The 25,598-nt window shown below is 34.0% G+C and overlaps 1 protein-coding gene across 2 annotated transcripts in view; it reads right to left on the bottom strand.

Moving 5' to 3' along the window:
• Positions 1 to 8,890: 8,890 nt before the first annotated feature.
• XPO1 (exportin 1) overlaps positions 8,891 to 25,598 on the bottom strand; it is a 43,038-nt gene continuing 26,330 nt past the window's right edge. For both annotated transcript variants that reach the window (XM_033124824.1, XM_033124825.1), the window contains 21 exons: positions 24,628 to 24,689; positions 24,372 to 24,416; positions 22,778 to 22,959; positions 21,822 to 21,870; positions 21,624 to 21,743; positions 20,281 to 20,409; positions 19,276 to 19,434; positions 18,217 to 18,414; positions 17,607 to 17,745; positions 17,225 to 17,406; positions 16,988 to 17,144; positions 16,727 to 16,890; positions 16,303 to 16,437; positions 15,786 to 15,969; positions 15,357 to 15,463; positions 13,365 to 13,559; positions 12,002 to 12,170; positions 10,911 to 11,045; positions 10,669 to 10,828; positions 10,492 to 10,588; positions 8,891 to 9,940 (listed from right to left, as the gene is read on the bottom strand). In XM_033124824.1, the coding sequence (XP_032980715.1) occupies positions 9,794 to 9,940; positions 10,492 to 10,588; positions 10,669 to 10,828; positions 10,911 to 11,045; positions 12,002 to 12,170; positions 13,365 to 13,559; positions 15,357 to 15,463; positions 15,786 to 15,969; positions 16,303 to 16,437; positions 16,727 to 16,890; positions 16,988 to 17,144; positions 17,225 to 17,406; positions 17,607 to 17,745; positions 18,217 to 18,414; positions 19,276 to 19,434; positions 20,281 to 20,409; positions 21,624 to 21,743; positions 21,822 to 21,870; positions 22,778 to 22,959; positions 24,372 to 24,416; positions 24,628 to 24,689 (2,915 nt within the window). In that variant the 3' untranslated portion in view covers positions 8,891 to 9,793. The remainder of the gene's footprint in view (positions 9,941 to 10,491; positions 10,589 to 10,668; positions 10,829 to 10,910; positions 11,046 to 12,001; positions 12,171 to 13,364; positions 13,560 to 15,356; positions 15,464 to 15,785; positions 15,970 to 16,302; positions 16,438 to 16,726; positions 16,891 to 16,987; positions 17,145 to 17,224; positions 17,407 to 17,606; positions 17,746 to 18,216; positions 18,415 to 19,275; positions 19,435 to 20,280; positions 20,410 to 21,623; positions 21,744 to 21,821; positions 21,871 to 22,777; positions 22,960 to 24,371; positions 24,417 to 24,627; positions 24,690 to 25,598) is intronic.

Genomic DNA, 25,598 nt, shown 5'->3' with positions numbered 1-25,598 from the left:
AATCAGAAGTGTATGGACGCTGATGGTGACCACTTTGAGCAGCTCTTGTAATTGCAGAAGTCAAATGTGACTTGTAGTCATCTTTTGTTATCGGTATGGTATATGTTTAGTATTACAATTTTAATACAGTTTTTTCCTTTCTTAAAACGTGTATACATTTTTTGGCACCCTTTGTATATATATGGTATATGTAAAGTCAGAAGAGAAAGGAAAAATGTTTATAAATGTATCTCAGATTAAGAACTAATTTTTGTAAAGAGCTCCTACAAATCAGTAAGAAAAAGATCAACAGTAAAAAAAAAAATTAGTGAAAGATATATTCAACAGAAAAGTAAACACAAATTGCTTTGAAACATTTAAAACCATTCTCAACCTCACGCATACTAAGTAATCACACTAAGATACCATTTTTCACCTATCATATTGACAAAGCTATAAGTTTGAGAATACACCTTATCAGAGTGTAGGGAAATAAGCACTCTCACACTGGAGTGTAAACTGGTTCAACATTTAAGGAAAACAATGTCAATATCAAGATTACAAATGCATATATTCTTTGACCCAGCAATTCCACTCCTAGGGATTTATCCAATAGAATCATTCCAACATGTGTGAAGTGACATGTATACACATTTATTGTGGCACAGTTCATAAAAGCAAAAGACTGGAGACAACCTACATGGTCATCATTGAGGAACTAAATTAGGACACATTTATACAGTCGGAAACTATACAGCAATTACTTCCAAATAAACAGGAACTTCTATATACTAACGTGAAAACATCTCCAAGATATATTGTTCATTGAGTAAGTTGCAAAACAGTATGTACCATATACCACTATTTTATCAAATAAAAGGCAAAGGAAAACATATCTACATGTTTGCTGGTATGTGCACAGAGAATCTGTGGTAGTATTTACAAATAGTAACACTGGTTTTCTCCAAGGACAGGAAATATAGCAGAGGGATTGAGGTAGAAAGGAAAATTCCTTTCCACTATATCCTATCTGCCTTCTAAATTTTGCATCATGAATGTATTATCTATTCAGGACAGTACAATTGATTTTTTTTAATGTCAAGAATCTATACACTAATAATTCTCTGCATTCCCTCTCTTCTACTCTACTTCCTCACCTTTCCCACCAATCTTCCACATTCCTGTGGGATAATTCCATTCTTGGCTTTACTTACCAGCATTGAGGGTTTTCACTAGCCATCAGGACATGCCACTCTTATACTTTATTCTCGAGAATAACTGGAGACCCCTGAGGTCCTCCTGGTGCAGGGGTTCTTAATTGTTTTTATGCCATGAACCTCTTTAGCATCGGCTGAAGCCTTTGGACTCCTGAGAAAACATGTAAGATTATTAAAAAAAAAAAAATCAAACATATTGAAACAAAGTTATAAAAAGATTTTTAAGATATTTGTGATATAATAGTAATACATTGTTTATTAATGCATTAAATAAAATCACTGGAGAAGTTAATACGGTAATTTTGAAATAGTAATAAACGATGTCAAAAGATCTACAGCTGTAATATGGTAAATGATCTAAGAAAGTCTCTCCTAGATCTAGACAGACTGCCCTCTATACCTTGGTACTCAGCTGGTCATTTGGGGATTTCTCTTCACCATCATCCTGCAGGGGGATACCTTTGTGCCACTGTCTGGTGTTTTCTATACCATGTATCTCATTTATTCCCTTGTTTTGGTGGAGTATACCCTCCGGTTGTTTTTGAGAAAGTATGGGAGAAAAATTATTTAGATCTTGAATATCTGAGTATGTCAGTATTCTGTTATTCATATTGGATCAAATGTTGAGTAAAGAATTCTAGTGGAAATCATTTTCTTTCCAAATTTAGAAGACTTTCTAGTGTTAATTATTGAGAAGTCCATTCTAATTTTGGATTCTTTTATGTGATTTTTTTTTCTCCCTGGAAGTGTAGTTTTTTACTGTTTTGTCCCAGGGTTCTGAAATTGTACGACATACATTGTTGGGGTCTATTTTCGTAGAATGGGATGAGTATTAGGTAGGCCCTTTCAATTGGAAAACAGATGTCCTTCCACTCTAGGAAGTTTTCTTGAATTCTTTGATTTTTTTCCCCTTCCCTCCATGTTCTTTTGATGCTATTTGGAATTCATAAAACTTTATAAGTGTTCCTCTAATTTTTTTCTTGTTTCCTTCCTACTTTCCATCCTTTTGTCTTTTTACTCTATTTGGGGGATATTTCTTCAACTTATCCTTCATCTCTGAAGTTATTTATTTCTGCTATTCTTAAATTTGCAAAAGTTCTTTTTGACTGGGTGGTGAACACACAATGTAATTTATAGATGATGTGATACAGAATTGTACACCTGAAATCTATGTAATTTTACTAACAATTGTCACCCCAATAAATTAAAAAAATAAATTTAAAAAAAAAGTTTTTTGATTCTCTAAATTTACCTTTAATACAGTATTCTCTTATTTCTTGGTTGCAATAGCTTCTCTTAACTTCTCTGAGAGTATTGGTGATGTTTTCTTGCCTGTGCATGGTGTTTTCTTCAAGTTGCTTTCTGTTTCTTTCTGTTTTATCTTTCATATTGAGGCTGCCCTCAGAGGCCTGGTAATCCTTAGTTGGCCATTCATATTTAAAGTGCAAGAATAAAAAAAATTTGACTGGAAGGCTGTGCCCATGAGTGGGGTTTGTCTACTGTGATCTTCACAGTGGACAGTAGTGTGGTCTGACCAATTTAGTTGGAGAATTTCTGCCAGTACTTTTAATAGTTCCTTCCTCTTGAGCTAGTCAGATTCCCAAAGATTTTTGCAGTCTTCTGCCAGAAGCCTGAAGATCTAGCTTCTAGTTCTAGGAACCAAGAGGGGAAAGACAGGAGAATGACAGCACCTAGAATGCACAGGTATAATTTTCCTATTTTCGGTAGAGTAACCCCAATCCCAAAGTAACACTGGGACTACAGGAAAACAAGTAAAAACAAAATGGTGCAAGTCGGGGTGGATCCACATTCTGTGCTATCCAAAGCTTACACAATTAGGGGTGACCATTTTAAGAAAAAAGAATACAAAATAGCAAATATAAAATTATGTACAAAAGTGAATACTTACTTAGAATGAGAAATCATAACAATCACAAATTTTAAATATTGACAAAATACCACATATTCTACCGTGTTTTCCCGAAAATAAGACCTAGACGGACAATCAGCTCTGATGCGCCTTTTGGAGCAAAAATTAATTTAAGACCCAGTCTTATTTTACTATATCACACATAGCCAAATCCCTGAAGGACCTTGGAAAGAGCTTCATGAGCATCATGTTAAATTCTCTTCTAAGTGCAAGACAAACTTGAAAAGATAATAGACGTGACCTTAATCGTGATGGATGTTGAAGACTAACAGTCTTCACATTGGGCTAGTTGCCCCTTGTGGGTACACAAACTTTACAGTTAGAACTTACATTGCTAAGAATTAAAAATGAAGTCCCTGGTAAAAAAAAACAAAGTTTTTAAGAGAGCCCTTTTTTATTTACCTTAGCTGTTAGGAAGCACAAAAATTAACTTTAGGAGACAAAGCAGAGCTCAGTCCAGCACCACCAATGTAACTAGTTAGCTAAGGTTCTATGGGGTATAAAAATGTGTAAATATTATGAAGGGCAATTTACTACACAGCACACCAATGATCAAAGATTACTGACTAAAAATGAGTATCCTGAAGGAGCAATCTAGCTATACTAAAATGTACAGGTGGTTTTTTTTTGTAGCTATGCATGGATGAATCTTAGTTGTTTTATGGTCTATCATTAACGTTGTAGCCTCTTGAAAGCTCACTCATGGACTGGTTGCACTATCAGCAGAAAATTTTCTTTTTATAGGCTAATAACTGGCTATTTCTGCTCTGAGAGTCTTTAAAAATACAATTTGTGATGCTTAAGGCAACCTAAAGGGCAGGTAGGCCATCTTCAAAGCTCATGATGTTGGTTTCACTTGTTAAAAAGTGTCCTTGGAGATGAAGACCCAGACTTCAGGTGAACTCAAGATCCAAAGGATTTCTTGTGGGCCATTATAACAGTCTTGAAAACAAGATGGGGAAGTACACTTCTGTGTCTAAGAGCTGGATGAATCACAAATAGGTGAAACATATTTAAGAAGTTTACTCTGAACTGATTGTACATATTGAGTAAGTCTGACCTCATTTTGTATGTATGCTCTTAGTATATTGAGACCAAAGTATGGGAGGCCTAGAGTTTCTTTTCCTGTTGTTGGGAAAGGATCTGGGTCAGGGATTTCAGTTAGGGTAGCAAGTACAGAGAATTATGTTTAGGCTGGATCTCCTATGTCCTATTGGAGTACAAAACAAAACAAAAACACCAGTATATCCCTGCTTACATAAAACTTTGGTCTTATTCTAAAAGGGTAACAGAAGAGAAACTTAACTAAGTGCATGGTGACTCATTATTAGGCTCCAAAGAAACATTCTGAGTGAGAAGACAAAAAATCCTTGAAAGTAGAGCAAACACTACTGTTAGGAAAAGAAAATGCCTACTTTAGTAGCAAACTTTGGGGAAAAAGCATTTCCTTGGATGTCCTAACAGAGGTGAGAGCAGTGGTACTATTTGGGCATTAGGTCAATTAGAAGTGTCAACTTAAGGACTCTGGAAATTTCGACAACCACATTTTCCCAAGACCTTTCCACAATGGAAATAACTTTTCCATGTAAACTTTCCCCTTTTAGACATGGCTTTTTCCCCTTAACCTCTAATTTTTCCTCTATTTATGTTTTCAAGTTTCATTAGTGAAGTCTGGGTATTAGTTTCAGTATTTCATTTACTAATCTTGAAAATAAAACCGACAGAGCAATTAGTAATACAGAAAGTAAATGGTTTTACCTGCCTCCTTGTATAGATGGATTTTTTTTTTTTCCCAATTGTGGACAGTGAACGACAAAGGCAATTCAGAACTTGAATGCTTAGGGGAGACTTTCTACTTTTTCCATATAATCAACTGCCTTAGTCCTTTTCATTTTTGTTGAACTTGTAGTTAAGACCTCTAGTTTCAATTCACTCCCTCTTCCTCTAGTAGTGTTAATTTTATTCAGAGCAGAAATGCATCCAGCCTTCAGATTTTCTCTTGTTGGATGGAGCAATGGAAATGTACTTAGAAGTCTTCCGAGTTTCTGAGACTTTCAAGTCTTACGAAGGGAAGCTTTTCTCCACCCTTTCTAGAATGCAGATGTATAGCTTAAATTCCTACAGCCTTATTAGACCTTGGGATATAATTCAGGTGTTGGGAATAGAAAAAATTCCTAAATTGTCAGAATCCGAGTGAAATAAAGCTGCCCTTCACAAGTCCTATATCCATTAATACTCTGGACTTCACTGACATTCACATGAAATAAACTATGTCACTGTTACGTATTTTGTTACATGAAGCCAAAGAAAATTTTGAGACATTTGTTTATAAAAATGTTCTTAAAATTGTAACTACTTTTCAAGCTAGTAAGGGTTTATTTCCTAGGGCCCCCCAGAATGAAAAATGGTATGTGGAATCTGAAGCCAATGTTAATGAAGGGGGAGAGGGGCTTTTGTCAATCTGAGTAACTGATGGAATACAAACTGTACTTAAATGTGAAAAATGAAAAGACACTATTTTAAAAAACATTTGAAAAGTAACCAAATATAAATTTCAAAAAGTAAGAAATTATCACTGAAATTAAAAACTCAACGACTACAAATGCATCAAGTATGACTCTACGTTGGATTCCCCCTTGGAAAAACATAAGCCATGAGACTCATCTTTGGGAACTGTTGGGGAAACCTCCAACAGACTAGATACATTACAGAATTACTGTTTTCTAAATTTATTCAGAATGTATCAGAGATGGAAAGCACAAAATAGTAAGAAACTTTACCATAGTTCTTAATTACCTACTTACAAATAACTAAACATCTCTATATAACTTTATAGCCCAATCTTCCACCTATGAGCTAATCACAGCACCAAAATCACTTCATTGACATGTGACCATTTTTTATGAACTTTTTTCAGACTTCTGTCTTCACATTGTTACAGAACGAATTCTGCCAGTAACTTTTGGAGTAAAATCCCTACATAAACGACTAAATCAGATCAATTAGTTCTTCTCAATAGCCTAATATTGTATTTTTTAAAACCTCTATCCTTTCCTATCTCTGTTCGCATCAAACCATGAAATGCCTGCATCCTAGGTAAGCCTACCAAATTAGACTCAAATGGAGTAAGGACAACCTGTGAAGACTGAAATCACTTGGTTTACTAACTACTTTATTTCAAATCTAAGATGATACCACTTGCAAGATGTATACCATTGTTTTATGTATCATCAAGAATGAGAATGCTGGGCCGGCCAAGTGGCTCAGATGGTTGGAGCACTGTGCTCCCAAACGCTCAGTTCGCCAGTTGATTCCCACGTGGGCCAGTGAGCAGCACCCTCTACAGCTAAGATTGTGAACAGCTCTCCCTGGAGCAAGGCTGCCATGAGCAGACGGTCGGCGTGAGCTGCTAAGTGCTGTCATGAGTGGCCCCGGTGGCCAGCATTGAGTGGCTGGCAGCCGGCGAGAGCTGCCCACCGACGACTGGCGACCGACTGCCTCAGCCGGGCAGAGGGCCAGGCTCGTAACACCAGCATGGGCCAGGGAGCTGTGTCCTATACAATTACACTGAGAAACATGGCTTGAAGGGGGAGAAGGGGAAGGAGGTTGAAAAGTGGAAAAATTTAAAAAAAGAATGCTGCCAACCATGACAGTGTATTTGATAGTCCTGCAAACTGCATGACTTGGTTACCAGTCTTTTTGAAGAAATTTATTTGTTCCCATTTATCAATCTCATGAATAAATTGCATTTAGTAGTTAGTTCTTCGCACATTATACCTTGTAGGCATCTCCCTTACTCGATCCAAAGAAAAACGTGGTTGCTACTTTTCTAGAAAACAGAATTGTGGTTATCGTTCTTCCAACAATGAGTATTTCTTCCTAATCTTAAATTTATGTCCTGCTGCTTCTTTGTGCCTTTCTGCATATACAGTAACATTTTGATGCTGAACCATCCTTTGCAAGATAATTTTAAATAGCAATTATATAACTATCAAAAACACACCAACAGCTTTAACTGAGTTCACATGGACAGGTAAGGGCACACGTCTGCGGTATTGCCTGGCCACAAGAAATCTTAAGATGCCGAGTTTAAGATGTACCCCAATTCCAGAGAAGCTAAAATGTGAAAAAATGCATCGCAGAATTGGAGATACAGTATCAGGCAGCTTGGCAAAGGTTTTTTATGTAAATTCTGATAACCACCTGAGACTTAGCTTTGATCCTCGTTTTTATTCAAACAAGTTCAAATAACTTGCCCAAGATTCCCCATCTGAGTGCCTAGACCAAGATTTATACCCACTTACAATGAAAGACAACTTCAGTTCTCCCTCACAATTTTTAACAATGGAGACACTGCCTTATTCTGTTAGAGCACTATGCCAAAAAGCTGAAATGGCCAGTTATGAGTATGGTTGGCTATCAAATACCTTGAAGGTGTCTCAAATATGATTAACTTTCAATGAAGAAATTTCCCATCCTAAATTTAAGTAGAATGACTACTTTTTTTTTTAGTTTCAAATATTTTTGCTCAACACACCCACAAAATAATCTTCATGCAAGGAATTAAAACTATGGAACAGAATAACTGATGAGATCTACTTGAAATTTAAAAAACACTTAAATCTGATGTTTCTAGTTCACTTTATGAATTTTCCTTGAATGTGTCAAGTTTATACAGTTTAAAACTTCAAGAAATGATTCTTTTTGCTTGTAGCTATAATTACCCTTATTAATTTAAAGATGCAAATTTACTTTTGGCAGTGGTTGAATCCCCAGTTGCCAATCATTTCTAATTCAAAGTGGACTATCCTGGTTCCCAAGCCAAAGCTTGGTTTCTTGCAACATCCAGAGCATATCAAAGAGTCCAGTGGGGCTGTAGGAAGATAAGAAAATTATACATGACCATTCTTGGAAATGGTGCTATTATAAATTAACAATATGGACTTTATATACAGCTAATTGTAACAGAACAAACAATCTGGACCTAAACTCTTAGCTCATCCAACAAAGCCTCTTAAAACAGATTTTAAGGCAAATATCAATAACTAATAAGACTGAATCAAAGATTTTAACAAAGCTCAAGTTTTAAAACAAAATCTTCCAATGTTCCTCTTTGAATACACTCAAATTTTTACCATTTGCTACCCTAGAAAAGTTAATTTTATGTAAGATTATATCCTACTGAACTTATGGCAGTTTTGCCAGACCTATTACGTTACTACAGCAATTAAACAAAATTGCTGATTCCTCATAAACATGAGGAACTTCAAATGCTTAGGCTTTAAACTAGTTTACAGCAGGCTAGATTTATCCTCTGGAAACAGGTTCACCCAAGCTGGTTTCCTTTTTGTATTCCCTTAGTTTCATGTTTGATAGGCCTTCTATACATTTCTCCCCTTCTTCCCACTTTTAAGGGGATAAAACTATCAAGAGTTACATTTTACAAGAACACAGTATCTGCAATAGCTTCTTGAAACTGGATTCTCATTCTAAAGCTAACCTTTGTTACTCTTAGCTCCTAACTATAGACATAAAGATACTCTTCAACAAATAAAATGAGTCAAACAACACAGCTGTTTCTTGGGAACAGAAAAGTATCTAAGTAGCACAGGCATCTTACACAATTACTGCCTTTACTCCCAATAATTTCAGAGACAATATTTGTTAAGTCAACAGATGTCAAACGTCATTTTAAAATGTTAATACCGAAACAAATAACCACCTTCATTAATACAGGAATAATTTTGAGCCAACAGAGGGAAAATAAATGTAAACCAAGTTTATTTTGCCTTTTAAGTAGTGTTCTTAAAGCACTACAGCTTGGTAAACAATGTAAATTAGTATAAGTCATCTCAAAAGCCAGTTTTGTTTTGTTTGTTTTTTAATGAGTTGTTAAAAAGATGCAGCCTATTCTAACAGGATAAATATTTTTAACCATTTCACTTCGAGTTAATGAAGGCTCACAAATGAGCAACACTCCTCATTGAGGAAAACAAAAAGCTGTTGTCGACAAGCGACAGCACACACACACAAAAACAAAATAACTGTGTAAAAATAACTAACTGTTCCCATATTTTTTGAAGTCTTACAATGGGATGATATGCACATGATCTTGCTGCAAACTTGCCATACAGACTTGTAATACATGTAGTCTAGACAACGATTCAGTCCAAGAGGTGCTAACTTCAGACAATGCAGCACTATAATCCTTTTAACAATGCAATTTGTTTTACTCATTATCTTTTCTTCTAGACTGAAATATAGGCTAGAAAGAAAATGCTCCCTAATTAAAAATTGGTATTGTTTACAGGAAAAATCGTATAATTTTGTATTAGAATTTACAAGTATATGTTCAAATCGAATTTGCTTTTCCTCCCCCCTTCCCAGCCACAAAATGGGCATGAAGTAGAATTTTTAAAAATGCCTTAATTTTCAACTTCATGCAAACTAAATAAAGATGACCAAAACAAAACTTAAACAATGGAAGGTATTTCACAGAAAATTTCTTATACAAAAAACACATAAGAAAAAGGGCCACTAGGTGACATTTTAATTTACAAATTGGCATCATTTTGGTCGACAAATATCCAGATGCTGTTTTCTTCTGCTAACAAGAGTTGCAGAGAAAGAGAGAGAGAGAAAAAAAATAACAGCATGACTTCTGATTTTAATCACACATTTCTTCTGGAATTTCATGTGGATTAAGGATGCCAGGGACAGACATCTGAAGTTTATGTTTCTCTTCCTGAGCCTGTCGAAGGGCTGTTTCTCTTTCTTCCAAAAACAAATCAGATGTATCTTCCCCTGCAAACTCCTGTGAAAAAGACAGTTGAAAGATCAACATAATACACTTCGATTTTGGAAAATGACCGACTTTAGGGAAGTACAGGTAAGCACACCCCTTTACACAAGGCATGTAACTTTTTCCATCATTTGGTTGGGTTTATAGTATATAGATACAATCTGTGGAGCTGAATTCAAAACCAAAGGTGTTTGGGGAGAGGACATTTTTACTATAAAAAATGTATAGTATGATGCCATATATAAAATATACCACATAAGATATCAAGAAAGCTGTTTCTAAGGTTAATGATCATATTTAACTATAATCATTGTCTTCAAAGCTATATTTCAGACAATTTTCATTCTCTTTTGCATTCTCCCTCTATTTTATGAAATCATGTTTTTATATTCAGCTAATTTTTTAAAACTACTTATATTTGATGGGGAAAAAACCCTGAATATCTTGTGAACAAATTCTTAGCCACTGATAAAATAATCCATCAACTAGTTATGAATTTTATGACACTTTGCAACACTTAAATCATAGTCTTAATATCTTTCAACTGTAAATAAAACACATACCTTTATTTGTACAAGGAAATCCCTAAGGTGTTCCTTGAAAGCAGGAATATCCTGATTTAAGCTGAAAAGTCCTGTTACAAAGAGCTTTACTTGAGCACTGCAAATCAAAACATAGTAATTAGTTACCTGTGTTTTTAATTGAAAATTTTAAGTTTATTAAAAAGTATATATATTTACTCTTGTAGATGAGGGAATGCAGATTTAAGGAGATTAGCCACATATTCCTGAATAAACATTTGGTTGTTAACTGGATTCCCAGGATTTAACGGTGTACTTATTTTTCCTTCTTCAACCAAATTAAACATATATGCGAGTATTGATGCATGCATTGTCAAACCTGTTGATGAAAAGAACATTATTAACTCTTAAGATGTAATAACAATGGAACACTTAACATTTTTATGGCTTTAAATTCTTACCAGCAGTATGTGAGGTGTCTGTCACAACAGAAAAGATATGTTGAAGAATATCACAAAAGTAAGTTTGATAAAAACTCTGAGCTGCAGCTTCTTCTTGTGCAACATTTTGTAATAGTGTAAAAAGTATCTGTAAGCCTAAAATATACAGAACACCGAAAAATTACAGACTGGCAACATTCATGATAGTATTTCAGCTACTCAACTCAAAGTCCATTCTCCCTCTTTTTTGATAATGATTAGATTACTTGCCTAAATACCTTGAATCAGAAATGGAGTTCAACTAGAATCAATGCCTGCTTACTCATAGACTATAATCTAAACAACAACCATTACCTCCTTTCCACTATGTCTGAAGGATTGGCTGATTCTCTGCACATCCACTCCAAAAACAGCACAACTAAGCAGATCTTTCTATTACATGAACCAATTACTATTCAAAAACACAACAAATAATGGAGCTGCCGGATGGCTCAGTTTGTTAGAGCACGAAGCTCTGAACAACAGGGTTGCCAGTTCGATTCCCAACAGCTTGAACTTCGAGCTGAGCCACTGATGGGCGGCCGGTTGGCTCAGCGGTTAGAGTGCAGTGCTCATAACACTAAGGTCGCCCGTTCGGTTCGAGTCCCACATGGGCTAGTGAGCTGAGCCCTCCACAACTAGATTGAAAAACAATGACTTGACATCCTGGAAAAACACTGTTCCCCAATTAAAACAAACAAACATCAAATAAAAAATCCTCCCACTAGAAACGTAAAATATTATCCTCAGTAGACCCTTAGTGCCACAGAAAAAAAGCATATGGGAAAAAGGAAACACTGGTGAAAATATGGGTAAGTGATGTTCTCCCTACCTTGAATTTTACGCCCATTTCCCCATAACTCAATCCTGCCTATGGACTATGTCTGAAACAGATGATTAAACTGCTTTTAGGACTTAAGACTTACTCAGCTCTATATATGCAAATGATGCAAATGAAACTGAGAACAAGTGAAGTAACACCTACCTCTCCACAAGTATACGTCTATTAATGTCTGTATAGTTTGTGGATTGCTAGACAAATGAATAAAAAGATATCATTTCTATGCATTTACCTGTATCAGCAACATTTCTCATGGTATGTTTGAAAGCCCAAATAATGGAATCCAAAACAAGTTTAAACTGTGCAGGTGGAATAGCCAGGAATGCTGGGAAACAATGAGAATTGACAGCCTGAAGTAGTAAGAAAAAGTTTGTTCTGTGTTCAGGATATTCTTCAAAGTCCTTAAAAAAAAAAAAAAAAGAAAGAAAAAAAGGTGGGAAGGGAACAAAATAAAATTTAACTACCTTAATTATTAATTACATGCTAAATAGGAGTGGAAAAGCAAGACCTCATTCAGTATGTTTGGAGTTGCTAGTGGAACCCGTAACACAGATGTATGGCCCCGAGAGGCAAACCCAAAGACAACATAATTCACCTCTCATGGAAGATGAAATTACCATTTATTACTGTGTTTTCCCGAAAATAATACCTAGCCAATCAGCTCTAGCTCTAATGTGTCTTTTGGAGCAAAAGACCCAGCATCATATATCATCATATCACATATCAGACCCAGTCTTACAGTAAAATAGGACTGGGTCTTGTATTAATTTTTGCTCCAAAAGATGCATCAGAGCTGATTATCCGGCTAAGTCTTATTTTCAGGGAAACACGGCAAACAAATGAACTACTAAAATGAGGGAACACAAGGTCACCTTATTATGAAGAAACTCATCAAAATGCACATAAGGAACTCATTTTCTAACTCTTGAGATTATTACTATCACTAATGTGATTGCGATCATAATACAGATTAGAAAAATTGTTAGCTACTGTGTAAATTTGTATTACTTACATAGAAATTTGTTTAATATATTTCCAATTTCTCATAAGCATATACTATACTTTTATAACTGAAAGCATAAACCTGCCTTTTTATTTAAACAAATACAACTGATTTTTTTCTTTTAGTTTCAGGTGTACAAAACAATAGATATTGACACCCCTGACAACACGGTAACTCCCCTCCCCTAATCTACTACCCCCCTGACATCGTATAGAGCTGTTACAATTCCACTGACTATTCCCTATGCTGTACTTCACATCCGGTGACTATATATGTATATTTTACTACAGTTGACATTCAATAGTATTCAGCTTCCGCTTCAGGTGTCACACTACAGTGGTCACACTACAACTGATTTTTTAATGCCTAAAATGCAGCAAGTTGCTATTTGAATGTTACAATCTATCAAGCTTCCTTTTTGCTGCTAAGATATTTTTGTAGTAAATTAAAACAAGTAGTTCCTTGATCTAGAAGTTCCTTTAACACCAGAACATAAAGATTAAGCCACATTTGTAGATAACATTTATGGTTTCAAGCGAAATAAGGATATCCTGCATAATTTCCCATTTTATAACAGATATAAATCACATACCTTATTTATCATATTCAATGTGCATTCAAAAACAGCATCAAATATCTGAGGTATTTCAGCTGTTATATGTCCTCCTAACTTGTTGACAATAATAGCCATAGTACTAAGCACTTCTGGTTCTCTAGCAGCTGGGACATTTCTCTGATAATCAATGAGAACTGCATCCAACAGAGGAGGAACAAAATTTTCAGCTACCTGTTAAAAATAAAAAATACTTGTAAGTTTTAATATAGGCACTTGGTCACTATTAACAAAAGCTAGGTCACTGATGTCTCCAAGGTTTAAGTTGATCATCTACTGAAAACTGGGAAATCCTGTGCTTTGATTAGGTTTTTTTGTACACTAAAACATTTTACCAAAAGAAACCAAGAAATCACAATAGAAAAAAACATACATATATATAATTTGATCCCTGAAATAACCAAATTAGAGAAACAGGCAAAAAGGATGATGATGCTATGCTGAGAATCCAATGAAAACAAAGAAATCACAATAGGCTGAGAAGTGTCATGAATGTAGTATAGTTCAAATCTAAAATTACAAAAGAAACTGAGGCCCAAAACCAAGTGCCTGGCTCAAAGTTACTGTGGAAAGAGTAGGATTTGAGAGATACTGTCTATATGGGATGAATAAACCTAAAAGGAAAGAAGTCTTCCTAACCAAGATTGTATCCGTTTCTTCAATGGGTAATATCTATGGGGTAATATCTATGAACACCAAGGTACTCATATTTAACCAAAAGTACACTTTAATAAACAAAGTCACTTTAATAATCCTGTCACTTATTCTCATAAAAGGAATTGGAACTGCGCCAGAAAAACTGTGTGCATTTCCATAATTCTCAAGAAACAGTCATATTAGGGTGCAATGTCTATGTTTTAATAGGTTCTCATTTAAGGTGTGTACAATAAATACAACCAGTGTTTTCACTGAAGATTACTAGTGTTAATAGTGTCCTACTACACAAAACAGGTCTAGTAAGATTTGAAGGATGAGCACAAAATTATTTTTCCAATTACCCATTTGATGTTTCAAACTAGAAATGGTTCTCATTTCTACTATCAACACTGACTGAAATAATTCTTTCCCACCAAACTGGATCTGAAGTGTTTTTGAGTATCTTTGAATTCACTGCCCGAAACCTCAACATAAGTCTTTGTTGTAAAATATGACACCATTTGTTACTGTCACCACTGATACCCCTGAAATTTGCTCAAGCTACTGTAAATTATGAACTTTACAATTCCTTCAATTCATCCTATTTTCCACTTTCCAACTTTAAATAGTTCTGATCTCGTTAATATGTTCAAAACCTTTCAATATTTAAATCTGACACCTTGAGAATTCCACAATTGTTTTTCTGAACAAATTTCCAGAAAAATATTTATCAATACGAACAATAATAAATTAAAATGTCAAAATTATAGAAGTAACACATTTGTAAACCACACAGCAGTGTTAACAGGGCAGGACTTTTTGTAATGTTCCAAGGACCACGAGAATGAAAAGGTATGACAATTGAAAAAAATTTACATTTTTCCAAGTTGAAGCATATTTTTCCTTTCTGGACATGATTTATTAAGACTAAGAGGAATAAGAGTAAGAGACTTTCAAACCTTCAACTGGGAAAGCACTTTACTTTCTTTCACTGTAGAGGCAAACTAATGACAGCTTTGTAAATTGCTCTGAAAGTCATGAGTCATGAGGTACACAAACATTTGATGTGAACTACCCATGGAAAAGTAAAAATGACCTATCTTTTTCAGCTATTTTGTTACATATCACCACCATCCCCAACAGCAATTTCTTTGGAAGATGGCTTATAACTATTTTAAAGGACTCAAGGACTCCAAGAAATAGAATGCTATAAAATAACCCCAAATGTAGACATCTAAATTATCTTTAAATTAGCCAAATGCATACAGAGATAAAGCGTAATTCAGAGAATGCAGCATCAACTTAAAAAACATAAACTACATCTCACTCACTTACCATCTGTGGATCATTGGACCGGCTCACCCAACCAGATATTAACTTTAAAGTTTCCCTTTTTACTGTTCGCATACTTCTAATCAATGGCTGCTTTGTAACCATCTCACCTAAAAGATACAATCAAGTGGAATCCAACTTGACAACTAAAATTCTACATTGGTAATTACATATGCTTCAGATACTATTAGTTCCCATTTACCATTAGAAAAATCTAAAGACAAAAACACCTAAAGATCAATTTACTGGGAAAATAAGACTTATTTTATAAGGAAAGAGGCATGCAACTGGTTAAAAAAAATGGTCTAGGGTTACCTGGAGCAGGAGAGGGGGACTAATTTAAATCTCTAAGAAACACTGAATGCTTACACTAAGGCAGTGAACGTAGAACTGATGTTATACAATATTCCGTAAGAATTCAAAATCACTTACCATTAGCTTGGATAGCTGCAGAAATATTTTCACTGAGGCACTTGTATACATTAAGCATATCTAAATAAATTCTCCCAAGTTGAATTACAAAGGGGTGTCCAACAGCTTTGCAGGCTCTCACATTTGTTTTCAATATGCTACCTAGCTGCTTGACTGTTTCAGGATCTTTAAGTATATCCACATTCTATGAAGGATAAAAAAAAAATTAAATCCATTTATCACAAATAAATTATCCTTGTAATTACCGAAGCAAAAAATACACGCCTTATACCAAATTTATAGTCACATCTATAATCCCAAACGGTAAAACAAACAGAAGTCTTTCTTACCTATACCTACAACTAATAGAGTGAAATATTCCCAATTTACAAAAAAATAAAAATATACCGTTATTTCTTTTTAATATGTAAAAGCACTTATGGATCAGGCACACATGTGAAAGGTACCAAATTCACTGCTTTTGTAAATAACAGTCTTAAATTTCACTAGAACTTTTACAAAAAGTAATACAACTTACTTTGGTTGCCTGCTGGATTATGCTATCCCAAACTTGATTAGGGAGTAGCATGTATTTTTCTATCAAATGTTCTTGTACTGTTTGATCTGTTTGTGCACCAATCATGTACCCCACAGCTTCATAAAATGTATGGACCTATGTTAAAATGCAGACATTTTATTCTTATGCATCATAAATAAGGAAAACAACATATACACAATTCACATATGTACTGAAATGAATTTTGTTAAAGTGTCAAAAATAATTTATATTCGATAGGAAAACAGCCTAAAAACTTCTGGTTAAAATTTCTGCCTCGCTATGAAAATGTTACCAGAGATATTTGAACTGAAACCAAAAACAGCATTCTTTCTATCTCCCATTAATGAATTCTGATTAAAACAGGAGTCACTTTCTAAGAGAAATATGCTAAGTGCTCCCATACCTGTTGAGGTTGAAGATCACAAATTATAGTGTTAATGTTGTTCAAAATCTCATCAATAAATGGCATTACTTCTCCAACTTGAACCTGAACAAAATGCCTGCGGCATTTTTGAGCTATTTTAATGAAAGTATCACAAGCCATGTCCTGGACTCCATCATGGGTCTCTAAAAAACAAAAACATTTATCAAAAGTTTCCAGAAAAATTCTGTTTTTGTTCAACAAAGATAACTAAATGAAATATATTAAGTAAAGAGAATTTACCATGCATGAATTCAAACAGCTTGTTAACCACAGTCTTCAAAAATTTCCAGTGAGCTCTTAAAAATCTTGGATATTGACCTACAATGTACATGATATTTGATGCAATGATAGCTTTATTATCTTTGCCTCTTTTCTGTTCACATAATCCTAATAAATCCTGTAAAATAAGAGTTATTTCAGTAATTTATAATAATAGACTTATCTAATGGTTCCAGTTCATACATATCACTTGCATACCTTTATAACAGTAACAAGAAATCGTTTTTCATCCTCTTCATGCATTGCTCCACTAATGGAGCCTATTGCCCAACACAATGTATTTAAATTTTTCCATGACCACTCTGTACCATTCACTTGATTGTGAAGCTTTTCAGTCATTATTCTTTCTGTATCTACATAATCCAGATGAGTAAGATAAACTACAAAGGAAGGAAAAAGGTTCCAGATGTTTCAAATGAAAAACTGAGCAAAACCCCTTTCAACAAGAGAACAGCAGCACATTAACAAAGATGGCTATTAACAGATTCAAAAACTAAGCATACCACATTTCCAAAAATAATTCCACCCCAGAACAGAATTACAAAGATAAAAATCAAATTAATAGTATTTATTAACTTACCTAATGTTTCTCTCATATTCTTATACAAATTTATGGAATCTGTATCCTTCATGAATTCTCTTACAACTTCTCCCTGATCATTTTCTACAACCAATACTTCCTCTGGTTTAGCCATACGACTAACCATCAATAAACGGACCTTTTCAACAATAAGCCAGAAAAATGTGTTAGATCTCTGAAATCAGTCACATCAAATATAGCAAGAAAAAATTAAGAAATATGCACTTAACACCAATATAACAAAATTATTCCAGTATAAAAGAATAAACATTTACAATGTTTTTCTACAACAGTAGTTCTCAAACTTCATCACGAATAAAAACTGTTAAGTTTTCAGTGTTTCATCCACAGACTGACTCAGTAATTAGGGGGTGGTCTCTTAATTTGCATTTCTAATAAGCTCACAGATGGTATTGGTGCTGCTTGTAAAACGACTACACTTTTGAAAACCACAGCTCTTACATGAATCCTTTTGATAGCTCATTTATTTATTTATATAAATAAAAATAAAAATATATTTAGATAAATAAAAATAAAAGTACTTGTATTTAGCCCTCAAAAATCACAGGAAGTAACAGGAAGAGCCCTCAACCACCCACTTTACTGTTACCTTGGATAACACAGGCAGATACAGCTGTCTCCTGGGAGGAACATCAAAATGCTGACTTCCAGATAGTAACGGAGAGGCAGATGTAGAGAATGGGCTCTCTCTATACAGTTCAGCTGCCAAATGATTCCAGTATTCGAGACAAATCTTAAAGATTTCAGTTTCCTCCACTTCTGACACCAACAACATATAATGAAGGGCCTACAAAGAAGACCAACACTATTAAAATCCTTAGACATTATTAAACAAACTGCTTTCCACAAGTTACGTCAATTAGAAATAAAAATTCATCTTTTCATTTTGCACAACTCAGGTTTCATTATTCATGCAATACTGTAGAAATTCTATAGGAACAGATTCTGCATTCTTCTGACATGTCTTAAAACACTTCAAAACCGTATGTTAATGGTTGGTACCAATAGCAAAAAGGAGGCAACAATCCAAATGCCCATCAACTAATGAATGCACATACAAAATGGGATATATTCAGCCATGAAAAAAGATAACGTGCTAGTATATGCTATAACGTGTATGAACCTTGAAAATGGTAAATGAAAGAAGCCAATTACAAAATACCAGGTATTATAACTCCATCTATAGGAAAACTTCAAAATAGGTAATTCTAGAGTTAGAGCAAATTAGTGGCTGCTAGGGGCTGGGGGAAAGAATGAAGGAGTGCCTGTTCTAATGGATACATCGTCTTTATGAGTGATGGAAAATGTTTTAAAACATATAGATGATGGTTGATAATATACTGAATTGTATACTTTAAAATGGATAGTTTTATGTTAGGTGGATTACATTTCAAGACTTTTCATCCTAAAAATGACATGTCTGAATATCCTTTAACAATTTAATTTTGATTACAAATTATTGATCTGGCATTATGTAGAACATAAAATCAGTAAATTCTGCTTAACTGGATCTCAGAACTGACAACATTTATAATGCAGACAAGTAATAGGTAAGAACATAATGTTGAAAGGTACATACATTTTAGAACAAAGGCACACATTTTGCATTAAGAAGAATTTCAGAAGCCAAAGACTCCACAAAGCCTACCTCCATGAGGGTTTCCCTGAGATTTAGTCTTTTTTCTATAAGTTGACCATGTTCCTTAAGAAATGTGCAGAGAAACAAACTGAGATTTTGAATAAAGTTCTGTTCGTCATCTTTTCCATTTGAATATGCAAGTCGAATATTGGTATTTAAAGGAAGCATCTGCAAGTTTAAATATAGACAGTTAGTCTGCACTTTAAAACCAACCACAAAACACTACATTTAAGGCATAAGATTCCTTCCCCCTTTTACTAACACTAAAACAAATACTTAAACGGTTTATTCTTCACAAGAACTCCTTGGTCTGTTATACCTGTTTTTGTACCTTTTTGTCCTAACTTTTGATGAATTTTTTTCCTTTAATGTTGCAAATAGTTAAGATTTCCTCAAAGACTATCCTTTGATACTTTCCCTGTATCAAACTTTTCCCTCCCGTGTTATTAAAAACATAATATTCAATTCATTCACATCACAAGTACAGTAATGCAGTATTATGATTAACCTTCTAGATAATTTCATATATAACTAATCAAATAGGACTGGACAATCCTTCATTTTAGAGACATAAGGTCAGAGGCAGAGCTGATATTAAACCCCAGATTTGCAATCTTCTAAATTCTGTAGAAATAATACTTCATTTCAAAGACTTTAAAAAATATTAATGAAAACTTCTGGTTTACTCTTAATTTTATATAATAAATATGCAATCACATTATAGCTGATTATGGAAAGTTGTGCTGAAATGGTTCAACTCCAACCCAATATTTTCTTAGGCACTAAAATTCAGTTTCTGTGTGTTTTTTTAAATTGGGGAATACTGGGGAACAGTGTGTTTCTCCAGGGCCCATCCACTCCACGTCCAGTTGCCGTTTTCAATCTTTAGTTGCAGAGGGCACAGCCCACCATCCCATGCAAGAATTGGAACCGGTAACCCTGTTGTTCAGAACTTACGCTCTAACCAACTGAGCCATCCGGCCACCCCTAAAATTCAGTTAAGTGTTGTATTACCTGTTTTAGCTGCATCATTGTCAGTGTAAATAGAGTTACAAATTGTTCCTCATATTGGCTTACACTCACACCAGCAATCTCAGTGAGGCACTTCAGAGAGACATTTCGAAACATTGGAACATTCAGGAACTATTTTAATTAAAAAAAGGAAGCATAAAATTAAATAGCCTGAAACACCTTACTTAAAATTAACAATTAAAAAATAAAGGATTTGACATCAGAAACATAGAGAAAAAAAAAATCAAATAAATAGGTGATACATTTTGTTTTGCACATTTATTTTGAGGAAATGTTATTATCCATCCAATATACAGTAAATGTTTTAGGAGCAAAGCGTGCTTTCTTTTGATGTGTCTTCAAATATCTAAAAAACAAAGTTGTTTAGTAACTTACCCAAGACCTATTATGTGACTTTTAGACATCATGTTTTCTGTGTAGTCTAAGAAAGGCTCAAGGTTTATAAATACTTGCAATTTTAGGATATGGGCAATACACCTAAGATTAACAAAGGTGTGGGAAAACTAGATGTTTCATATTCTATTGTTGAGAAGTTATAAAAATGGCATACTATTTATTTGTAGATGGTAATTTGGTAAGCATCAAAAGCCTTAGAATTGGGCCTACTGACCTGATACTTACATGTATAAAATTTTATATAAAATAAATATTTGGACAAGTGCATAAATGTCCTATGTATTAAGAATGTTACCTGTAGTATTGTTAAGGATAGCAAACAATTTTATATAAATTGTCTATCAATAAAATGATGGCTGCAATATTGTAAATTCATATATCAGAATACAACATTACCTATCAAGCCCAGAACAACAAAGCCCCAAATGTAAAGTGTAATTGTCTGCTTTTATAGTCATGATTAAACACATTAATTTATTCATACTATCAGCCACGAAAACATCTGGAAAGATAATACAACCATTAACTGGTTACCTCTGGATGAATAATTATAAGACGTTATATAGGTATTACACATTACTTTTAAGTTATCGAGAAAAAAATAAAGGTTCCATTTTGTACATTCTTTAACTTACCTCACTGTGACATATATATTGAACTAAAATCAAATCAAATCCATTAACAGTTCTTTGTTCACATGGAATTGGTGAAACTACATGGCATAAGTTGATCATAAGATTTTGACACTATTTCAAAAAATTATTATACTAGCTGAAACTATGGAAAAGTTCTTCTGAGGTTCTTCATCTTAGGAACAAGGCTGGTTATGGCTATGAATGCAGAATATTTTTTTATATGAAAGAGCATTATAAATTAAGAGACTATATGCAACTATTCAGTGATAAGTAACTGAAATGTATTCACTATACCTTATAAATTAATGTGCTGATTAACTTGGTCTCAAAAATATATCCCAGTGGAATCCAGTTAAGAAATCTGAGCAACGTTTCCAAAGTTGCATGTACAAGTGGAGCATTTTGGGAATTTTCCTACAATAAAAACACACCTATAAATAACTATCTTCCTATAATTGTTATTTAAAAAAAAACAAAATTAAAAGCACTTACCATCACAAACTGGCACAGCTGAAAGATTTGTGAGAACTCATTGCACATGCTAAAAAAAAGATGATCAGTTTAGAAGACAAATAGAAATAAATACTATTTACATACTAACAACAAATAGTAAACATTTCAGCAATCTGGTCATTAAAAACTTGAGTTAATTCTATTTAACCACAAATATCAACAACTTCATCAAAAGCTACAAAGTTATTAAAATTACGTGCAATATGACTCTTATAACTCACCTATAAAGAAGTTATGTCTACAGAGGACATAACTTCGTTTCTTGGAGGTTGGTTTTTTTGCTCATCATTACTCTACTTTAATAACGTAAATCAATCTAGTCTTTTTAATGAAGATAGTTAAATCAAAACAGTCCAAAATAAGAATCGGTGTTAAATATATCCCAAACCCTAAAATGTGCTCATACACCAAATCAAAGGAAATAACTGTAAATTCTGAAGCTAGTTTGACTACATAAAGGTAGGTATACAGGGAATATACTGCTTTGCCCTAATAATAATAAAAAAATTTTTATTACTAAGTGGGAAAAAAAATCTGGCACGTAACAATAAGGAACCGATACAATGCAGGACAAGACTTCAGTTGACATTTAGACACAACTCATTTTCTTTGGAACCTATAATTAAGTACCATATAAAACAGAACCCCAAGAGTTTTTAGGGAACTCATAACCTATATTCCTTTCACATGTGATGTATGGTTTTATTTTGCTGTGACAACAGAAGTTTAACACCTAATCTTTAACACCACGTCCTTTTCAAGCCTCCAGATTTAGAATATTAGACCCACTGTAGGACTACTTAAATTTGTAGTCAAAAACAATTAAAAGTAATTTAACATATTAACGATCACAGTGCCTTCCACATTTAGTCTATCTCCAAATTCCTTGAAATGTGAGAAATTACTTAAAATTCCAAAACAAAATAATTACTTGCCTGTCTTTTAAATGCTTAGCTTTCACTTGGGTTATCTGTCCACTAGAGAAATCAAATACTTCTTCACTCAAGAGTTTAAGAATCACCATATTATTCTGACAGAGGCTTTCACTGGTCCTACTTGCTCCAACAATGTCACTGATAAAAGTTGGCCAGTGTTTTGGCCATTCTTGTTTCAGTATCTAAAATAAGACAGGAAACGTTAATTTTATTCCACTTGTCAATGGCAAAACAAAACAAAACAAAACTTCAAAGAAATTGTGTCATACTAAAAGAAGGAACAAGTACTAACCACTTTCCATTTTCTTCCCCTTGATTAAATTAGATGTGCCACGCTCTATAGGATACACTGGGTAGAAAGTATAACACTAAGTCCTCTGCCTCAAATGCCCCATGACTCCTCTCAATTATCCAATTGATCTAATCTGGCATTAATGCATATGCATATCAGTTTATGCCAGATAGATATACGCAAATTATCCTAGGAAACTCAGTGATCTAACTCTAACCAGTAAAACGGTGATGGGCAGGGAAACACATTTTCTTTGGCTGAAATCTGGCCCTTAAAATATATAGCAGGGTTTGGAAATACAAATGTGGAAGAAAGGAGGCATTATAATTGGGGATGAAATCATCTTTGACCTAATGGCCTAATGGACTATATTAGATTTTTAAGTCTGTACTGTGTATTTTGTACATTATGGAGTTCCCAGCCTGATATTCTGTAATAGCACCTGTTAGTAAGATGTAATTTCTTTGTACTCCTTCCACACCCCATTAAGATAGTCTACTAACAAAAAAGTCTTTAGTATAAAAGCCCGTATAACCAAGTGAAAACCCCAATGTTTTGGAAAACCAAATTTCCAAAACTTATTAAATAGAAAAGTATATTTTCTCTCACACACCAATCCTTCTCAGGAAAATTTTTTGAGAAATAAAAATAGGTAAATATAAAATTTGTAAAGTTAAAATATATAACCTTTGAAAAATCAACTAAGTACAGAGATCACGCAAAGGAATGCTAAATACAAAGGCAAAGATTTATGAATTAAGATTGACACAGATGACATGGAAAGGAAACTTGCACAGTACCAAGCAAATTAGAAAATTTTAAACAAGTTCAATCCATACTGGAGCCATAGAAGTGATGAGTTTATAGTATTTGATGTTTCCTACCACAGCAAATTTAACAATTTCAAATGTTAAGACAGTAGGTTAACTACAGTGGTACCTCAGTTTTTTAACGTAATCCATTCCTGAAGACCGAGATCTGAAATGTTCGAAAACAGCCAACAGCTAGACCTCAGGATCTTCCACTCAGTGGAAGCCACATGACATGTGCAACTTCCGAGGCGTGTTCGAAAACTGAAACATTTTCTTCCGGGTTTACAGCGTTCGTAAACCAAAATGTTCATCAACAGACATGTTCGAAAACCAAGGTACTACTGTATTATAGTTACTGTAAAGACTACTATCACTACTCTGGAAGATAATGGTCTAGTTATTCCATAAAGAAGGTTCAAATATTTTCTTCAAGTAATCAGCCTAACTGGAACATTGAATTCTTATGAGGACAACAGTGAATCAAGCTTACCTGAACAAGAATCATATTCAATTTCCCGATATACACCTTCTCCTTCTATGAAAAGAAAAAAGTTCAGATTAAATGAGGGCCTAAAACAGACCTAAGAATATAAGCATAGGCAACCCCCTAGAGAACAATTATTGTAGATCTATTGAAAATGATTATGAATATGTGTTTGTAGGTCTATGACAGAAGCAGGTGTAAGTTGAAGATTAAGTTTTTAAATGATTTTACATTCTCACAATGATCTCCATAAAGCTCTTACCTCTACACAAGTTGGATCAGATGACGTCTTGATAATGAGGCCAACAACATACTTTTTTATTCCTATGAAAAAAAAATTTCAACATTTTTATAGCATGCTAATAAATCTTCAGTAAGAAAGATTGGGGGAGGAAGAGAGCAAAGCACAGTCAGGTAATATGCCTCAATCTCATCACCAATGTTGGCATTTTTCGAAAATACCATGTTAATGTACTACTCCATTAAACTCTTAGGTTTTTTGGTTAACCTTTACAAAATACAGATTTAACAATTACAAATTATTATCTTCTCAGATATTCTTTAATTCTATATTAGTCAAGTATATCAAATCTGTGATTTTTAAATAAAAAGTATCACAACAGACTAATGTGTTATTCATTTAAATAAACATGCACGTCAACTTATTTATTTTTGTGGGTTAAAACTGCAAAAACCCTGAAGATGTAACTTTGTGGGCATTATAAAGACGTTTATATAAAATACTTAAGTCAAGGTCAGGTGTTATGCTTCTTTATTTTAACTATAACATTAAACTAATCCTGGAAATATAGTTTTAACTTGTTCCCCACTATAATGTAGAAAAGCATTAGGAGAAAGTTTCATTTGTAATATTTTTTACTTAAGGCCCCCTTAATAGTACGACCTATTCTTTAAATAGTTAAGACTTCATGCCTTTGATTTTCATTTGCGTCATTTAGAATTTACAGAGCATCTACTATACGTCCTCTTAAAGTAATGTGGAACACCTGTATTAACACACCCTAAGGGTCTGAAGCAGGATCCCTAATTAAACAATTATTTCCCATTACATAAAATAAAAACCAACCTCACATCTGTTTAAGACTTTGCCGCCAAAAGATTTATGGAGATTTTAAATTTTCAGAGCTATTTGAACTTTGGAAGTACAGATCAGTTTGTGAAACTGTGTGTTCCAAGCCTCATCTAACAAATAGGAACACTGAACTCAAATTT

The sequence above is a fragment of the Rhinolophus ferrumequinum genome, chromosome 13, assembly GCF_004115265.2.
Source record: "Rhinolophus ferrumequinum isolate MPI-CBG mRhiFer1 chromosome 13, mRhiFer1_v1.p, whole genome shotgun sequence".
Taxonomy (NCBI): domain Eukaryota; kingdom Metazoa; phylum Chordata; class Mammalia; order Chiroptera; family Rhinolophidae; genus Rhinolophus; species Rhinolophus ferrumequinum.
This window is presented reverse-complemented; position numbering and strand designations above follow the sequence as displayed.